The 18,891-nt window shown below is 50.5% G+C and overlaps 1 protein-coding gene across 1 annotated transcript; it reads right to left on the bottom strand.

Annotated features, from left to right (window-relative positions):
- Positions 1-12,436: 12,436 nt before the first annotated feature.
- LOC136498294 (probable receptor-like protein kinase At1g49730) lies at positions 12,437-18,529 on the bottom strand. Its single transcript, XM_066494240.1, has 7 exons — positions 18,290-18,529; positions 14,677-14,938; positions 14,555-14,607; positions 14,403-14,470; positions 14,120-14,209; positions 13,957-14,047; positions 12,437-13,404 (listed from the first exon to the last, which is right to left on the bottom strand). The coding sequence occupies exons 1-7, from the start codon at positions 18,372-18,374 to the stop codon at positions 12,836-12,838; spliced, it is 1,218 nt and encodes a 405-aa protein (XP_066350337.1). The 5' UTR covers positions 18,375-18,529; the 3' UTR covers positions 12,437-12,835.
- Positions 18,530-18,891: the final 362 nt, after the last annotated feature.

Raw genomic sequence — 18,891 nt, 5'->3', positions numbered from 1 at the left:
GTACTACCAACCGACAAGACGGAAGCCCGACGGCTCGCAAGACGCGCCAAGTCCTTCATTCTTATAGAAGGCGAACTCTACAAACGAAGTCACATCAGAATTCTACAACTTTGTATCCCTGGTGAACAGGGAAAACTCCTGTTGGGCGACATCCACGGTGGAGTATGCGGGCATCATGCCGCACCAAGAACCTTGGTTGGGAATGCATTCCGACAAGGTTTCTACTAGCCCACCGTAGTAGCTGATGCCGAGCAAATTGTACGCACCTACGAAGGGTGCCAATACTACGCTCGGCAAACACACCTCCCGGCCCAGGCTCTCCAGATGATCCCCATCACGTGGCCCTTCGCGGTCTGGGGGCTCGACCTGGTTGGGCCACTCAAAAAGGCACCCGGGGGCTTTACCCACCTACTTGTCACCATAGACAAGTTTACAAAATGGATTGAAGCTCGACCAATATCCACGATCAAATCTGAGAAAGCTATGCTATTCTTCCTCGACATCATCCATCGCTTTGGAGTACCGAACTCCATCATCATAGACAACGGCATGCAGTTCACCGGTAGGAAATTCATTCGATTCTGTGATGAACAACACATCTGGATTGATTGGGCAGCCATCGCGCACCCCCGGATGAATGGGCAGGTCGAGCGCACAAACGACATGCTTCTTCAAGGCCTCAAACCCAGAATTTTCAACCGGCTGAACAAGTTCAGCGCGCGCTGGCTCGCTGAGCTCCCAGCCGTGCTCTGGAGCCTAAGGACAACTCCTAGCCAGGCCACCGGCTACACACCTTTCTTCATGGTCTATGGTTCCGAGGCCGTTCTCCCAATGGACCTTGACTATGGGGCACCAAGAATCAGAGCGTACGATGAACAGGGAGCCGAGGCATCTCACCAAGACGCCATGGACTAGCTGGATGAAGCCCGCGACATCGCCCTCCTCCGTTCAGCCAAGTACTAGCAAGCATTGCGGCGGTACCACAGCCGACGGGTGCGGGGTCGAGCCTTCAACGTCGGAGACCTCATCCTCCGTCTTGTGCAGAGCAACAAGGATCGCCACAAACTCTCCCTGCCCTGGGAAGGACCCTACATCGTCGCGAAAATACTTCACCCAGGCTCCTACCGGTTGAAAACCATCAAAGGCGAGGTCTTCACCAATGCCTGAAACATTGAGCAGCTACGTCGCTTTTATCCTTAAAATAAGCATACACTCTTCCTTATCAGTTTTTGTCATAATAATACCCCGATCCTTAGTGACCTCCGACCCCTGCCGTTAGCGAGGGGTCAGATCTCCTTCGGGGGCTGGCTTGAGATCATAACATGTGACATATGTAATACAAGTATTACGCTTAAAAATTCCTGTGTTATACTTACAAACAATCTCTAAGTTTTCCATTCACCTCATAAACAAGTTCCAGGGGCTAAGATCTTAGGAACCAATTCTGAATACAACTGGTAGGACTACGAGACACCCACGCCCCAGCGGCTGCAACTTCTTTGCTCACCAGTTCAATTAGAATTAGTTCGCCCACGTTCCTAGCTTCTTATAACTTAGACCATGAGAAGAGTTGGAAAGTACTAAAATCTTTCCTACAGAAAGGAGGGAAGATAAAAATTGCTTGCCATAAGCAAAGGATGTAATTTTGTTCCTTTTTTGCACAAATTCATCACTTACAAAGCGATTTCATTACAAAAAGGAACAATATACTTATAAATTCAGAGAACTGTTTGCTCGGGGGCTTCCCCACAAAGTTATTTCATTACAGTCTCTGCTTAGCTCTACTATAAGTACTACCGCGGTCGCCACGCCACGCTCTCCATCGGCGATGCCCAGGGCATGTACATGGGCCAGCTCACCTACTGCGGTCGCCGCGCCACGCTCTCCATCGGCGGCATCCCGATATCCCACCGCTTCGCTGGATCCTTGAAGGCGCCACCATCCGCGACGTCTCCACCGGAGCGTCCGAGGACTATGCCATCGTCGTCAGCCGCAACCTCGACAATGACGCCACCGCCAGGGTGTCTGGGGACTACGCCATCATCCCCAGCCATAACCCTGACAATGGCGTATGGGCAAGAAACGCCTCCCGCCATAGGAGGAGCACAGCGGAGGGCAGCGCAGTCGACGACGTACGACGCCCACCGGCGCCTCTTCTCCTTCGACAGCAGCGACTCCTCAGCAAGGGCAGTACGCACCATCTCATCTACGCTGGATGACCTCCGACTCGACATCACACGCTAGACTCGCGAGCAAATTTGTAAGTTCTCTCTCTCTCTCTCTCTCTCTCTAGCATTACTCTTCCTCACTCAGGAATTGCCGCGATGCACGGACGCGTTCGATGGAAAGGAAGAAGAAGGAGAGATAGTGGCTCGGAGGCAGAAGAGGAGGTGGGATGAGAACCCCTCTCCTCCTCCCTATTTAAAGAGGAGGCGCGGTAGCTAAGGAAAGGCGAAAGGTTGGACGAAAAACCCTCTCTCTTCCCCTCTTTAAAATACAGAATCAATGCTGATTGATATCTGAGGGGACGCGCTGGAACTGACGGGATGCACCCCGGTCGACGAGGCGTCCCTCTTTGGTCAAACTGAGCACTGCCTGGGTATGGCCCGCTACTGACCCACTCTGGACGTAGCAATTAAGGCACCCACATAGGCAGACAGCCCTTCATCTCCCCATGCAGGACCATGGGCGGTCCGACGATAGGACCTTTTGGATCTCCTGAGCCACCCGTTCGGCCCAGAAGACATGACGAACGACCAACCAAAGAAAGATAAGCATCTCAGCTTTCTTACTTTATGCGTTAAAATTCATTCACGAGTTTCCGACCCCGTCAAGCTGCGGGGACACGAACATCACTCGGGGGTTGCCGAGGATGACTACCAGTCTAGACGTCCTCCTCACCTGACCCCTCTGTACGCTTGAAATTGGGAGTATGGAATACGAGCATAGAACTTTGAGTAAAACTGGATGAACTGGTAGACCCTATGCCTCGGTGGCTACGGTGTTTTCGTTCACCAGAAAAACCATACTCAAACACCCCTCGCGTCTCCGACTTCAACGTCTGCCTTCTCAAGAAGGGTTTGGAGGGGTTCGCCTACAGAGTCTCTCCCAAAGGAGAAGCTGTCAGGTTCCCCAAATTAATTAAACGGCTCGGATCGCCACCGAGACACAAAAAACAAAGAATAGCAATTCTTGTGCAGATTATTCCCACCTCATCGCGAACATCAGGATCCGAACCCCGCACGGACACATTTGACAGGAGCCTTTCATCACTCATATCCACCAAGGTAACCTTACCGACTCCACTTTCATTTCAATCATATTATACATACACAAAACATCCCAATGCTTCGTGTCACATCACGAAATGGCCGTCGCCTCATTCGATATAAGCGACCATAGGCCAAGGTTCGAAGGTCGGCCCACAAAGGGCTCGAGGCCGCCTCATGCCGAACAGAGCTAGGGAGAGATAACCGAGACAAGCCTCAGCGGCCCTGCCTGACCCCGCTTAGAAGCGGACAGGGACGTCTCAACCTTCTCTCGTTCAATTCTAACCCCGAGCCAAACCCACAGAATCTCCATCGAGGAGAGGCCATCGGGCCCCCTGAGCTTATCGAACAACTCAGGCATCTACCGGGTGGCGGGTTAAGAAGTGCCACCAGAGGGCTCTGCCGACCCCATCAGCAAATGATGGACCCAGATTCCACACGAACGTACCCGTTAGCGAGCTCGTTGAGCGCAATACTCGAGCCGTCGAGGCAAGTGTCGTTCACTTAGCCCCTCCGATTGCGAAAACCGAGGATGGGGTAACACGCAAATAACGGCCGACCCCTATCAGACCCTAACAAGGCTCGGGGGCTCGAGCCAAACAATACAGGGACACAGGTTCAAAGGCCCCACCTTGCCGAGCCCATAGAGTCCCCAGTTGGGATTTCTGTTGGAAGACAGGGCGGGGAACATTGCGATGACATCCATGGACTTCGTCAACCCTGTCACCAAAACCACAGTTCCGATCTCCAGTAACTCCCGACCCCAGCAAATGCAGGGGGTCGGACCTTACTCGAGGCTGTTAAGGTATGGCTACCTCCTTTCTTTCCTTTGGAACAATCTCCTCGTATTATAATCAGCGGCATAATTCAGGGGAACATATTGGTAAGATCGTAAAAAATCAAATCGCAAAAAATCAAACAAAACAAAATTACGACGCAAAATCACGAAAAGCGTCCAGACTCGAAAAATACCGACACTTGTCCACATATTACATATAAGTTGTTCTCAAAATTGTTCGACTAATTACTCCCACGGAGGGAGAACCATCTCTTTTAGATTGTCTGCTAGGTTCTTCGCAAGGGGAGCAACCATCTTCTCCATTTCCTCCAGCTCTTCATCCTCGTAGGTGCACAGAAAGCCTTCACTCATCACCTTCAGGTTTATTTCCTTCTCGTAATGGGCGTGGGCAACGGTGAAGGCCTGGGTAATCCCGGTGTGAAATGCACTCTCCTCAAGTTGGCCCACCCGAGCTGTGATACCAACGACACGAGCCGCGAGCGGGCTGGTCTCCACCGGCTCCGTCACATTCAGGGCGTTAAGGACCACCCCGATCGCAGCTTGTAGAAGATCGTGCTCATCGCTCTCAACCTGAAGGGCCCTTCGCGTATAGGCAGCCTCTTTTTCCAGCTTGATGGAGATGTTCTCAGCACTCAACCTTCCTTTCACCGCGTCACCAAGCTCCACCCGGAGAGAGCGGACCACCGCGACGTCCTCGTCCACCTTCTGCTAGAGGGCTGTGACCCTACTCTCGGCCTCCCGTCGGAGTTCCCGCTCCATCTCCAGCTCCTTCAGGACTTCGCTGGTCTTCTCGTTGACCGCGGCATTCCTCTGCAGCAGCTCGTCTCGCTCTTTCTGGAGCCTGGCAACTTCCTCCCCATCCAGCTTAGACCTCGCCGCCAGATCCTCGAACATCCCGTGGGCCTCCTCCGCGTCCTGACGCGCCTGGGCCTCCCGCTCCTGGGCGGCAGCAAGCTGGGCGGCCATGTCTGCTCGCAGCTGGGCCTCCTCGAAAAGGCGATCCCTCTCTGCCTTCTACTCACGGAGAAATTAGGACTTCTTCTGGCTACGAGCAACAAGAATCTAAAGAGGAAGAAGACTGGTATCAGAAAAGCAAAAACACAAAAACATGTGCAGAAAGAAGAAAGCCCAGCAAATACCTGGGTAGTAGGAATAACAATCTCACGGAGGGCTCCTCTGGCCTGGTCTAGGGCGTTTAGCATGGTCGAGATCCCGATGTCAAGACCCTCCCGCTCTATGCTCTTGGAATGATCATCGAGCGAGAAAAGGACCGACGTCGGGTCCTGAGCAGCCATCGACTGGAGCGGCGGCTTCCCCCGCACGGGGGAGCGGTCTCCTCCCGACAAAGGGGTTGGGGGCAGCTCCCTCCTGACCCTATGCAGCGCCACTGCCGCACTCGAGGATCCTTCGACTGGATCTTCCTCCATCTGGGCCACTTCGAGCGCCACGGGCGGATCCACCTGGGCCTCCGGTGGCGCGGATTGCACTACGTCCTCGTGCGCTACCATGGCCATACCCGGTTGGTCTTGGCTTAGCGCAGTCACGACCGCCTCCACCGGTGGTATACGGACCTCGGCCGGCTGTACCATGTCCGCCATTAAGGAAGCCGCCTGCTCGGCAACCTCCGCGGGTGTGGGCGCCACCACAGACGCCGTTGGGTCGGCCAACGCGGCCCCGACGTCGGCATCACTCTTGCCCAAAACAGGGGTGATGGTAGGCAACGCCATCTATCTCGCTTGAATGGCGAGGCTCTTCTTGGGTGCCAGCCCTAGGGGGTGACCTGTCTGCAAGAACCTGCACAAAGGTAATAACCATTAAGTCAAAACCAAAATAGAGAAAGGATGAAAACAGAGGAATCAGCGGCTTACGTTGACGTCCTCGGCCGGCGGAAGCATTTTGGGGATGGATCCCCAGATCCCTGCCCTGGCTCATCTAGGCAGGACCGTTTCATGCCTGCCCTCTGCTCCGGGGCAGGGGGGTTCATCTTATCGGGCGTGGCACCGGAGTCGCTCCCCTCCATCGTCTCGTCAGGCGCGGCACCGGAGCCGTCCCCCTCCATCGTCTCACAGGGTGCAGCACTAGAGCTGCTCCCCTCCATCGTCGCCTCGAGGATGGCGGCGGTAGGCCCACCCTCCCCCATCCACCGGTCCTCGGCTGGCACGCCGTGTGAAGCGGCGGACTCACCGGCCTCCACCGACCCCATCGATCTACTTCCCTCCGCGTGGAAAGGGAAGGGCCCCTGCACGGATGGGTGGCCACTCGTCAGCGTGTCCTCGTCCTCCAGGACGTCCCAATCCACGCCGATGGCTACCTCGTTGTCGTCATCATCATCATCGTCATCGTCGTCGTCCTCACTGCTCACGTCCTCTCCCCGATCCCATGCCTCCTGCTTCAGTCGTTTCACCTTCTTCATCTCTTCCCTTGCTTTCTTGTCCCGCTCGGCTGCGAGTCGATTCGCCACCGCCACGACCTTGTCCTTCGGTAGTGGAACCAGGCTGTCCTTAAAGACCAGCACCCTCGGCTGGACCCAACGTCATAAAAGCAAGTGTTAAAAAAATGGAGATCTAAGAAAAAGAAAAGAGCACGGGAGAGGAGGGCTTACGAATTCAAAGAATCTAGGCTCCGGCCGCATTGGGGGTGTCCGGGCACCGGATACACAATGTCGAGGACCCTGCCTGCAGAATCCTTCGTCGGCTCCGTCGCCTCCTTGATGCGCTGCACCACTTCTAAATAAGGAAGCGCCTCGTCAACGAGCACCGTCCCCTCGAACGATATCCCGGGCATCATCCGATGAAGGGGAAGCACACGCACCATCAGTGGCGCCACCCTCCTCATGTGGTAGGCGCCGATAATCCCTGTCCCCTTTACACCCCGACCCTTCAGGGCTTGGAGGGCGGAGAGAAGGTCGGAGATGTGTTTCTTGTCTTTGGACTGGACGCCCTAGCCCCACGACTCCAAAGCATCCACAATAAGGCGCCCAGTGTACTCTGGTAGGGTGGCACTCACATCATCCCTAACATAAAACCACTGCGAGTGCCATCCCTTGTTGGATGTCGCCAGACGCATGTATGGATAACCCTTCGACCGGGTATGGCGTAGATGAATGCTGCCACACCCCATCGGCGCATTCACATCTTTCCCCCCAATCTTCCTCTTCGACAGACTAATGCTAAAGAAATACCGCCATAGATCAAAATGGGGATCGATCCCCAGGAAACCCTCGCACAAGGCCACAAATGCTGCCATGTGTTGAATCCCATTAGCGAAAGGCTTCACGCAAAGAGAAGGGATTGATTACAATAAGACGTTTTCTCCAGTCTCATGTAAAGATTCCTTCAGAATTATAATGACACTTGTAGCCCACTATGATTTGGAGTTACATCAAATGGATGTAAAGACGGCTTTCCTAAATGGGGTTTTGGAAGAAAATGTTTATATGGCACAACCAAAAGGTTTTGTCGTAAAAGGAAAGGAAAATATGGGATGCCGCCTGAAGAAATCAATCTACGGATTGAAGCAAGCTTTAAGACAGTGGTATTTGAAGTTTGATAGAATGATAAAAGGTTTTGGGTTTAAAGAAAATGTTGAGGACAATTGCATTTATGCAAAGTTCAAGAATGGAAAGTACATATTCCTAATTTTGTATGTGGATGATATCTTACTTGCTAGTAGTGATATCAATCTACTAATGGAAACGAAGAAATTCTTGTCCTCAAACTTTGATATAAAAGATCTCGGTGAGGCCTCATTCGTTTTGGGAGTAGAGATTCACCGAGACAAGAGAAAGGGGGTTCTAGGATTATCGCAAAAGGCATACATAGAAAAGGTCCTAAAGAAATTTAGTATGCATGCGTGCAGTCCTTCACCTGCTCCTATAGTCAAGGGCGATAGATTTAGGGAACATCAGTGTCCCAAGAACCAATATGAAATTGACCGAATGAAAGCGGTACCGTATGCTTCAGCTGTTGGAAGTTTATAATATGCTCAAGTGTGTACATGCCCTGACCTAGCTTTTGTTACCGGGTTACTTGGCAGATATCAAAATAATCCAGGAATTGAACATTGGAATTTAGTGAAGAAAGTCCTACGTTATTTGCAGGGTACGAAAGGCCTCATGCTTACGTATAGAAGATCTGATTCCCTGCAGATAGAGGGGTATTCAGATTCTGATTATGCGGGAGAAGAAAGAAAATCCACGTCAGGATATATATTTACTCTCGCAGGAGGGGCTATATCGTGGAAAAGCTCCAAACAAACCGTAACTGCATCCTCGATAATGTATGCCGAGTTTGTAGCATGCTATGAGGCAACGGGGCAGGTGAATTGGCTGAAGAAATTCATACCCGGATTGAAAGTGATTGATAATACAAATGAACCACTAAGATTGTATTGTGATAACAATCCAGCGGTACAGTATGCTCACAACAATAGGTCAAGTGGTGCTGCCAAACACATTGACATAAAGTACTATGTTGTGAAAGATAAAGTTCGGGATCATATAATAAATCTTGAGCATATAAGTACAGAGAAAATACTCGCGGATCCGCTCACAAAGGGCTTACCACCCAACGTGTTCAGAGAACACGTAGCCGGCATGGGTTTAAGGGAGAGCCTATGATTCCCGAACATACGAAGGGCCCAAAGAAAGTTTACATTTCAAAACGGAGAAGTGTATTGTGGCTGTTAGTCTAACGGCACTAATTGCTATGACGATGGAACAGTTCTATACACTAATCTGTGATGAAATAGGATGGAAGCAAGAAAAATATGAATCGAAAGTTTGAGTAAGAATTAAAGAACGAAGAAAGTGATGAGAGATCAAGGGAGAGAATGTTGGATTGATCTCCCACGCCATTAGGCCCAACGACATTTGGGCCTTGTTCTCGCGCCCTGATCGGGGGCACCCAACCCTACATGGTTGGTGGGCCCCCGTCGCACAGCGCTAAAAGCTCTAGTTTGGTTTTGGTGAATTGATGAAACCCTAAGTGCTAACCTAGTTTATCAAGTGATCATGACATAGGTAGCACACTTCAAGTAGAGAAGCTAATGAAGATCATAGCATGACAATGGTGATGGCATGGCGATGATCAAGGGCTTAAACTTGAAATGAAGAAAGAGAAAAACAAAAAGCTCAAGGCAAAGGTATAAACCATAGGAGCTATTTTGTTTTGGTGATCAAGACACTTTGAGAGTGTGATCACATTTAGGTTTGATAGCCGTACTATTAAGAGGGGTGAAACTCGTATCGGAATACGGTTATCAAAGTGCCACTAGATGCTCTAACTCATTGCATATGCATTTAGGATCTAGTGGAGTGCTAACACCCTTGAAAATATTTGTGAAAATATGCTGACACATGTGCACAAGGTGTTTGCAGGGTTGAGATGGGTTTGTGAAAATATGTTGACACATTCGGCGCTTTTGGAAAAATAAAATGTCTATTTTCTATTGCGCCGGATGCAAAATTCTTGGTGATTGGCACATTTGAGCAAGGGTGAAGAAGTTAGAGTTGAAATAGAGTTGGTCGAAATGATGCTAGCATCGGTCTACTGACCGGACGCTGGGTCACTCAGCGACCGGACGCTGAAAGGCTACGTCCGGTCGAGCTGTCAGACGGCACAGTGGGTAGGGTTGAGCACCGGACGCTGGTCTGCGTTCGGTCAAGGTGGACCGGACGCGTCCGGTCGAAAAAACATGCCTCGGGGAGCTTACTGGAAACGACAGGACGCTGGGGCTTCAGCGTCCGGTCAGTTTTGACCGGAGCGTCCGGTCAGCTTCGTAGCCGTTGGAATCTGACGAACAGCGTTTGAAGCTGGTGACGCGTGGCGTCCATCGGGCGACCGGATGCTGAGGGCCAGCGTCCGGTCAGTATGACCGGAGCGTCCGGTCAGAGTGTGTTTTGCCCAGTGAAGGGGTATAATGACTCTATTTGATTGGGGCTCTATTTATAGCCCCATGGCCGGCTGTGGCTCACATCTTTGGCCATTTTCATTGACATAGCAACCTTGTGAGCTAAGCCAAAGCCCTCCCACTCATCTACATCATTGATTCATCATCATAGTGAGATTGGGAGTGATCCAAGTGCATTGCTTAAGTAATTGCATCTAGAGGCACTTAGTGATCGTGTTTCGCTGCGGATTTCGCTTGTTACTCTTGGTGGTTGCCGCCACCTAGACGGCTTGGAGCAGCGAGGATCGTCGAGCGGAGGTGGTGATTGTCTCCGGCTCCGATCGTGGTGATTGGGAGGGGTTCTTGACCTTGTCCCCGGTGGAGAGCCAAAAGGTACTTTAGTGAATTACTCGTGGCTTGTGTGATCCTCATCTTGTGTTGGTTGTGCGGCACCCTATTGAGGGTTTAGCGTGTGAAGCCAATTAGCGCGTGAACCTCCAAGTGAGTGAATCGCCACAACGAGGACTAGCTTGCCGGCAAGCAAGTGAACCTCGGTAAAAATCATTGTGTTCATCCTTTGATTCCGAGGTGATTGGTCTCCATTGTTATTCATCTTTGTGATTGATTGGTACTTCATCTACACGGCGGTATAACTATCCTAATCACTCTCTTTACTTTACCGCAAACTAGTTGACAAGCTCTTTAGTGTAGCTAGTTGTGAGAGCTTGCTTGCTTGGTTGGTGTGGCTCCTTAGTTAGTCTTTGAGAGCACACTAACATAGAATAGTGTCTTTGCTACTTGCTTGGTTGGTGTGGCTCTTTAGTTAGTCTTTGAGAGCACACTAACATAGAATAGTGTCTTTGCTATTGTGTGAATAGACACTATCTAAACTAGAATTGTGGTAGATGGCTTGCATTTTAAGTAGGCTAGCGCAATACTCGCTTCGCCTCATAATTGGCTAACCACTTTGTTAAGTGTTGTTGTAGAAATTTTATTAGGCTATTCACCCCCCTCTAGCCATTAGGACCTTTCAAGCGCTATAAAGGAAAGGTGGGGGCCGGGGCTCGCAGTACGAGATTCAACGCGCCGCCAGACACCCCACTGACATCCTAACCCTAACCCGATCTTGAGAAGGGGCGCTGCCAGCGACGGGAAGCACCACCGACGCCGGCAACGCCACCCCGACGCACACACCGCCGCCAAGGACGCCACTGCACCGACTCCTCTCTCCAACGAACGTCGCTGCCGGCGCGCAGATGGCATCCGCGAACGAGGCCGCAGCTGTCGCTTCCACCACTCCGACTGCTCCGACCACTACGGCCTTCGATGGTCTGCGACTTTATACTCTACCTATCCCTTTTTCTCCCTTTATGCCTCTTTGTAGATCGTGTATTAGGATCTTTGATTACTGGGATATTGACTTGATTGAGTCCTACGAAACTTAACAAAAGCTAGTATCAAGGCATACGAGACATCCCTCCTAAATGTGGATCTCAAGGAATGGGCGGTGGATGCAGCATATGATGCTGCCTCGATGTCGGTGACACCATTGGTGGAGATCATGGCAGCTGAGGCTAGCAAGAGAGGAGGAAGAGCATACTAGAGGGAGAGATGGCGGTGAGCAAGACCGTGAGAGAGAGAGAGAGGCGGTGCAGAAGGGGAGAGGAAAGATGGTAACGTCGCCTAAAGAGAGGGATGGTCATCAGATCTCCTTTTCTACAAACAACAAAACACATGACATTATATTTGTAGATGGAGCATACCGACTAATGCAGTAAACCAAACATCACCTAAAATCATGCAGCCCGATCAAACATCACCTAAAATCAAAAGACTATCTAAATTAGATATTTTGTACTAGACCCTTATGAAGGCTACCACAATATGAGTAACCGATCATACCCATAATAAAGTAGACATTTTTTTTTTTTTGCTGATATAGCGGGAACGGAGATTTTTGTTAAGAATTGACGATTGTCTTCTAACAGATTTAGGCCCCGTTTGAACCATTCGGATTCTGAGAATCCGGACAGAAAAAGTCCTACAATACTAGTTTTTCATCCGAACGGCAAAGATTTTAGAGGGTTTTTTTAATTCGTAGACTTTTAGAATCCCAAACCTAATAAAACTGTTGTGATTCTTTTTATCTAGATTCTTAAAGTCCAATGGGATTCAAACAGCACCTACTTTAGGAGGAAGAGTTATTTTACGGTAAACAGTAGAGGAATTGGAGCTGTTTTTATACAAGGAGCCGAAGCTATAAAAAGTGACTTCTTAAGCGCTCCGGAGGAGCATTTGAGGCTTAAGCAAGTAGATGAAATCGTGAAAGCATCAGCAAAGCAGAAGCCAAACGTACAAAGGGAATTTTGGAGCAGCAGCCAAAAATCTCGCGGGAAACTTGGGCAAGCCTCTCCCAGAACCCAGCTGGCCACCACGCTCTCAAAACAGAGCAGTACGGAACACTTGAAGTAGGAGTATCAGTGAAATCTGTGTCACGACTTTGAATGCGTAGCCATTTTCCCGAAGCACATCAATGCAGTGATCAATGAAAAACAACCACCAACACCTAGGGAAGCGAACAGAAAGACAGCGGTCACTCTCACGCGTGGCACCTCTCTTGCACAGTTGTGCTCCCATAGCCCGTCACTCTCTGCCCCTGGTTCCACGTGACTGATGCAGGGGCTCCCACTGGCCCCCCCCCCCCGATCTCGTAGCAGGATCCGTCAGTCGTCACTCGTCAGTCATCAGTCATCACGAACCACCGTGATGGCAGCTGGCACCGCATTAGCCAGACCTGCAGAACTGTCGACGCAACGGATGGGTGCAGTGCAGTGCCGACCAAAAAAAATGGACGCAACACGGTGACGGGCCGGTATTATCAGGCCAGGAACGCGGCGTTGCCGTGGGCCGGGGACGACTCCAGCTCGGGCGAGTTGCACTCCAGCAGCACGCTGCGGCTGCAGTGCGACCTGGACGTGCTGCTCGACGACGGCAGCCACGACCGCGCCGCGTCGCCGCTGAACCCGATCAAGTCGCCGCCTGCCTGCTTCCCCTTCACCCGCCCGCCGCCGTGGCAGTAGTAGTACCCCTCCTCGCCCTCCACGGCGCGCTCGAACCGCCCGGACAGCGGGTCCAGACGCTCGTACAGGATGCGGAGCACCTGCTTCATGGACGGCCGTGCCGCGCCGTCCCGGTGCGTGCACCAGTGGATCACGTCCGCCACCACCTGCAGCTCGTCCAGGTCGAACGCGTCCACCACCGACGGGTCGACCAGCTCGTGGAGCCGGTAGTCCGTGCCGATGAGCTCGCGGGACCACTCCACGAGGCTCTTGTTGTCCTGGATCACCGGCTTCCCCGTCACCAGCTCCAGCAAAAGCACGCCGTAGCTGTACACGTCGCTCTTCATGGTTACCTCCTGGGTCACCATGTACTCAGGATCTACGTAGCCTGCTCAAAGATTTTGGCTATATACATTACTACTGAGATACTAGTACAGAGTTGCATCCAAAAAAAAAGATACTAGTACAGAGTACAGTACTGGTGAAATTAAATTGTGGGATTAAAAAATCACAAATGCCATGAAAAATCCAGAGACCATTCCCTCGTCTTAAATGACAGCTCCAAGAAGTTATGTTCCTCTCTCAGTGGTGAGAGATCACAGGTTGCAGTGCAGCAATAGCTAGCTTTCCAATATTTGGGGTGCATTCGGGGGCAAAAAAAAAAGTTCCAGGAATGTCAGGTGAGTTTTGACCTGTACATTAGGTTTGACATGGTGACCCGTGCGCACTAAGTTTCTATTCTTTTGCATTTCTTACCATTCTTATATATATATATATATATATATATATATATATATATATATATATATAATGGCTGAGTGCTTCAGCTTAACAGTCAGATGCAGAGGTCGGAACCTTATTACATTCAAAATATAGGATCCTTCATCCAAAAATTGAAGGAGCAAAAGGCACCAGAATTTAGAAAACAAGAGAGCCTTACCAGGAGTTGCTTGGATCTTCACATTTACTGGGGTGCGACTGGGAATTGTATTGCCACTACTAGAGTGGTGCGCAAGGCCACAACCAGCAAGCTGTTAAAATGCAAACGGTTGGGATGCGCAGAATAGGATTGTAAATTGTAACAAAGTTCTGTATGAATTTACCTTTGCAAGGTAATTCTTGTCCAAGAAGACATTGCTAGGCTTAACATCTCCATGGAATAGTGGAGGATCACAATAAAAATGAAGGTACTCCTGCAACCAAACATCATAAAAAGTCAAGCATAAAATTTGAAATATGTTTAGTCACTGCAAGGAATACGGTAAAGATTGATTTAGCCTTCGCGCGCATTGACAAAACTATATGAAAAAACCATCAAGTCTCGCTTATCACGATCACTGACTTCTGCAGAAAGAAAGAAACAATCACAGATTTCCTGAAACTCACCAAAGCATTAGCAACATCGATGGCAATTTGGACCCTATTTTTCCATGGTAGCAGGTGTTTACTCGGCGCTGCAAAGAGCAAAATGCTTTTTAGCATACAATTCAACAAATGACGCATCATCAGAAGAATGAGAACGAAACATGACATATTACAATGTAGATGATCTTGAAGGCTTCCATTTTCCATGTATTCATACACCTGAAACCTGGATTACAGAACACTGTAAGAACCATAAATCGGTGGATATCTGAATTTAAGTACGACAGATATTAACCTCTCAAATCTTGTTGAACAAAAACCTTTTAGTCCAACAAGATGCCGATGATGCAACCGCCCAAGAAATTCCATTTCTTTACAAAATTCATTTTGACTTTGTTTTGGTGAACACTTGACGTGTCTGATAGCAGCCACAGATCCATCATTTAGTTGTCCTCTGAATACTGTACCATCTTGACCTTCTCCTAACACTGTGCTGAAGTTCCTTGTTGCTTTCTTCATTTCTTTGTAACTAAATCTGCCAAAAATGGTGGAATTGCCTGCACAAAATTCTGTTAGGCAAATAAATTGAAATGGTTCTTGAACTGATTCTGATTATTAAGTAATTTGAAGATAAAGCCTCTGACATCAGTCCATCCTATTTTGAATCATAAGGATAAGGTTTTGAATAAATTACATGAAGTCCATCATAGTATTTAGTACGATGCACTGTGGCAAGAAAAATTCAGACCACATCATTATTATCCATATTGTTGATAGCTTTATGATAAGTGACTGAAATGAACTGAGCCTAGCTCAGCTTTTGGGAGTCTGTACACCCCCATCCAAGTTCAGTCCTCTTTGTCTTGAATTAGGGTGTCTATTTACTTTTAAATTAGAAATCACCTAGTTCCTCATAGGTGTTTTTTTATTTAAGATAATGAGTACAAAAGGGACACCATGTATACCAACTTGAGGTATTGACGTCTACTGCACACATGGTAGATTTTTTTTTTTAATTTAAACAGCATGGAAGAAGCCAAACATACTAACTTGTTCTAGGCCCTCACGCTTTCCCGCATGTTTGCCTTAGGCAATAACTCTCATTTTGGTTCCTTTCACTTATCACATACACGCCAAGAGCCATAAATGAATTCTGTGTCATCTAAAGTCAAAGCATATTCCACAAAGAAATGGTAGTATGCTAGTATCCAGCACTTGTATCATATGTCATATAACCTCGTTAAATTCTCCTAGACAGTTGGACATCCAAATGAGCAGACGTTCGTGAAAGAATTACAATATCACCATAAAAAAAGGGACAATTGTCTGTTGGACATCCAAAGTGATGGTCCTTTGCTGGCGGACACCCACTATGGAGCATTTTGCCAGAAGACACTCTGGTTCGGTGAAATTAGGCCACAGAACACCGCGGACCGGTTGCAGCCGGTTGAGGAGAGAGAACAGCAGTGAAATGACATTCTTGCCCCTGTGCTTTCATCTTCCTCTCTCCCTTTCTCTTTTTTGTCTGTTTCCTGCGCCGCGCCGCCGAGGACGCGGTCCACGAGGATGGCGACCGAACAGGGCGCGAGCTCCGCCCGGAGAGAAGTTTCTGCCAATTCCACGCGCGCGGCTGCTCGCTGACCCGCCTAGGCCCTCCACCACCGAGCAGGATCCCCCTCCACCGCCGCCGCGGCAAGCCGAGCAGGCCGGCCGCCGCCCTTCCCCACGCCCGGACCTCTACCTCCAGTCGTAGGGTCGCGCGAACACGACCTCGACGAGCTCCTACGACGGCGGCGAGCAGCACCGGACCGGCGGGCTCCTTAGTCGCGTGGACCCACGACGAGCTCAGGGCAGCAAGGTAGTGTTGCTACTGTCCAACGCCGATGTCGGCCGGCCATCCTCGTCGGTGGTCTGCCGCCACACCGCCGCCCCCGCCATTATGCAGAGCACAGCCTTGACGAAGATGTACGGGCCACCGCCGCGCGACTCTGCAGGGCGAGGACCGCCGCCGCCAAACGCGCGCAAGTTCCAGCGCAGGGGGACCGGATCCGGCAGCCAGAGGACTGAATCTACTGACCTCTGAGCTCCAATCGCTGAGGCCTTGCCCGTAGTCGACGGAGAGCAGCAGCCCCACGTGGCCACCTCCACCTCCGCGCTAAGCCGCAGGGCGGCCCTGGGCGTACCAGATCCGGCCGCCAGGGCACTGGATGTGCTGCCTGGAACTTCCGCCGCCAGCCGCCGCTGCCCCTGCCACGGCGCAGCTGCTCGGGACGGACGGGCGAGCACGAGAGCTCCGCCGCCGCCTCTGCCCCTGCCACGGCGCAACTGCTCGCCGGCCCTGTCTAGCCCCTGCCCCAGCTCGGCTGCTCCAAGAGGGAGGAAGAAGATGACGAGTGGGGCCCGCTCTTAGAGGGAGAGAGTGGAGTGGACGGTGCGGGTGTGGGGCAGTGTGCGCGCGCGGGTGGAGCCAACGTCCACGTGCTCTAGAGAGCGCCCTGCTCGGTCGCCATCCTCGTGGGAGAGAGGAAGAAGAAAGCGACAGGGGCAAGAATGTCATTTCACCGTTGTTCTCTCTCCTCAACCGGCTGTAACCGGTCCACGGTGTCCTGTGGCCTAATTTCACCGAACCAGAGTGTCTTCTGGCAAAATGCTCCAAAGTGGACTAATTAGTAATTAGTGTTCAATCGTGGACTAATTAGGCTCAAAACGTTCGTCTCACAATTTCCAACCAAACTGTGTAATTAGTTTTTTTTTTCCGTCTACATTTAATGCTCTATGCATGTATCGCAAGATTCGATGTGATAGCTACTGTAGCACTTTTTTAGGAATTTGGAGGGGAACTAAACACGTGCTGAAACTGGGGAAGACATTGCACAGAAAGAACAAAATCTGCAATGAAGCCGTGCAGTTGGCTCTTTCTGTTGGTGACACGAATTGCATCTTGCAATGAAACTGAAGTGAATGCCTCAGATCCTCAGGACCAGTACAAGGTAGATACATCTTGCATGCCCAACAGAACATGCAATAAATTCCAAATCCGATAGCCCGATTTCATCGGACTATGGGACGTGGTATACTAGGTATTCAGAATGTGGGGTACCTACGGATAAGCGTATATGACTACAATTCAAGATATTCAACTATTCAGCAGTATTGTCTGAACAACCCACGTGAAAACATCAGGTGAAGGTGAAGTCAAAACAAATTAGTGATTCAGTAATGCCACATGGCAGGACGGGGTTCTGCGGAGAGCAAAATCCAACGGCTACAAAAGCAAGGCGGGAGAGGCATGAAGGCCCGAAAGGCACACAGGTAACTGTTTAACCCGGTGCAGTACAGCAACCCCCATTAGGTAAGGCGAATTGATGGCGCGAGGACTCCGTCTCCAAGCGCTAGCGAAGCGAGGTCCTCCTATGGCAGACGACACATGCGGCGGCCGCAAACAACTTCTCTGGCATTATCCCCCCAGTCCCCAGCGAGGTGACCACGTCTCAAACCCTCACAGTCCATCAGGAGGAAGAAAAATATAATAACATATATACTCATAAAAATGCAGCTCTGGAGAACGAGAACTAATCTGGACGAAATGCAGAATTGTCACCAGAAAATCTCCAGCAAAGGGGGGAAAAATAGGTTTCATCAACTCAACGAATCACCACCAAGGTAGGGAAGCAAAGAGCAGAACAGAATGGAAGCACTGGCTGAGCGAAGTGCGCGCTTCCGATTCCACCCGCGAGCGCAGTCGCCGCCGCCACCCCCACGGCACCCACCCTATGAGGCTCCAGAACCCAGCGACAGCGATCACCGGTGAGAAGCGCGCGCGACAGCTGGCGGATATATAGGAGCGGCGAAGGAAGGAGGGAAGGGGAACCCGGCGGGCGGGCCGAGTGGCATCGGCGGGCGCTTACCTGCCGCGATCACCGCTGGGCCCGGGCGCGCCGCCAGCAGCAGCGCGGCGGCGAGGAGCAGTGCCGGAGCGAGGCGCCGCCGCATCGAGCCCGGCGAAGGAGGCGGGGTCGGGACCGCGGGAGTGGGCGAGTGGCAGAGTGGAATCAGAGAGCGTGCAGTCCGTGGCAGTGCGGGTGAGGAGGAAAAAAAATAGTCCGTCTGGGTCGTCGGGGAGGAGGGCGAGGAACGGAGGAAGGCAGGAATGGGATGGCAGGCTGCCCGACTAGGGCCGGATATCGAGACGTCTCGATATCCTCGGCTCGCCTCGTCTCGTCTTGTTAGCGGGCTCAGGCTGGCTGGTTTAGTTTACGAATTACTAAAAATAGGACATATATATTTATAATATTTATACTATAATAATTTCAAAAGATGATATTTATTATTATGCAAACATACATGATTAATACATATTATGGTTTATCAAAAGTATTAACCATACAACATAGCTGATCTATTCATGATCCATGTAGTTCAGCATACTTACTAGTTACTTGTCACCACAGACTTAGAAAAATCCACAAATTCAATGCCAGCATCATTGTTTTCTCCCTTGAAAAATAAT

This window comes from Miscanthus floridulus, chromosome 12 (genome assembly GCF_019320115.1).
Source record: "Miscanthus floridulus cultivar M001 chromosome 12, ASM1932011v1, whole genome shotgun sequence".
Classification (NCBI taxonomy): domain Eukaryota; kingdom Viridiplantae; phylum Streptophyta; class Magnoliopsida; order Poales; family Poaceae; genus Miscanthus; species Miscanthus floridulus.
This window is presented reverse-complemented; position numbering and strand designations above follow the sequence as displayed.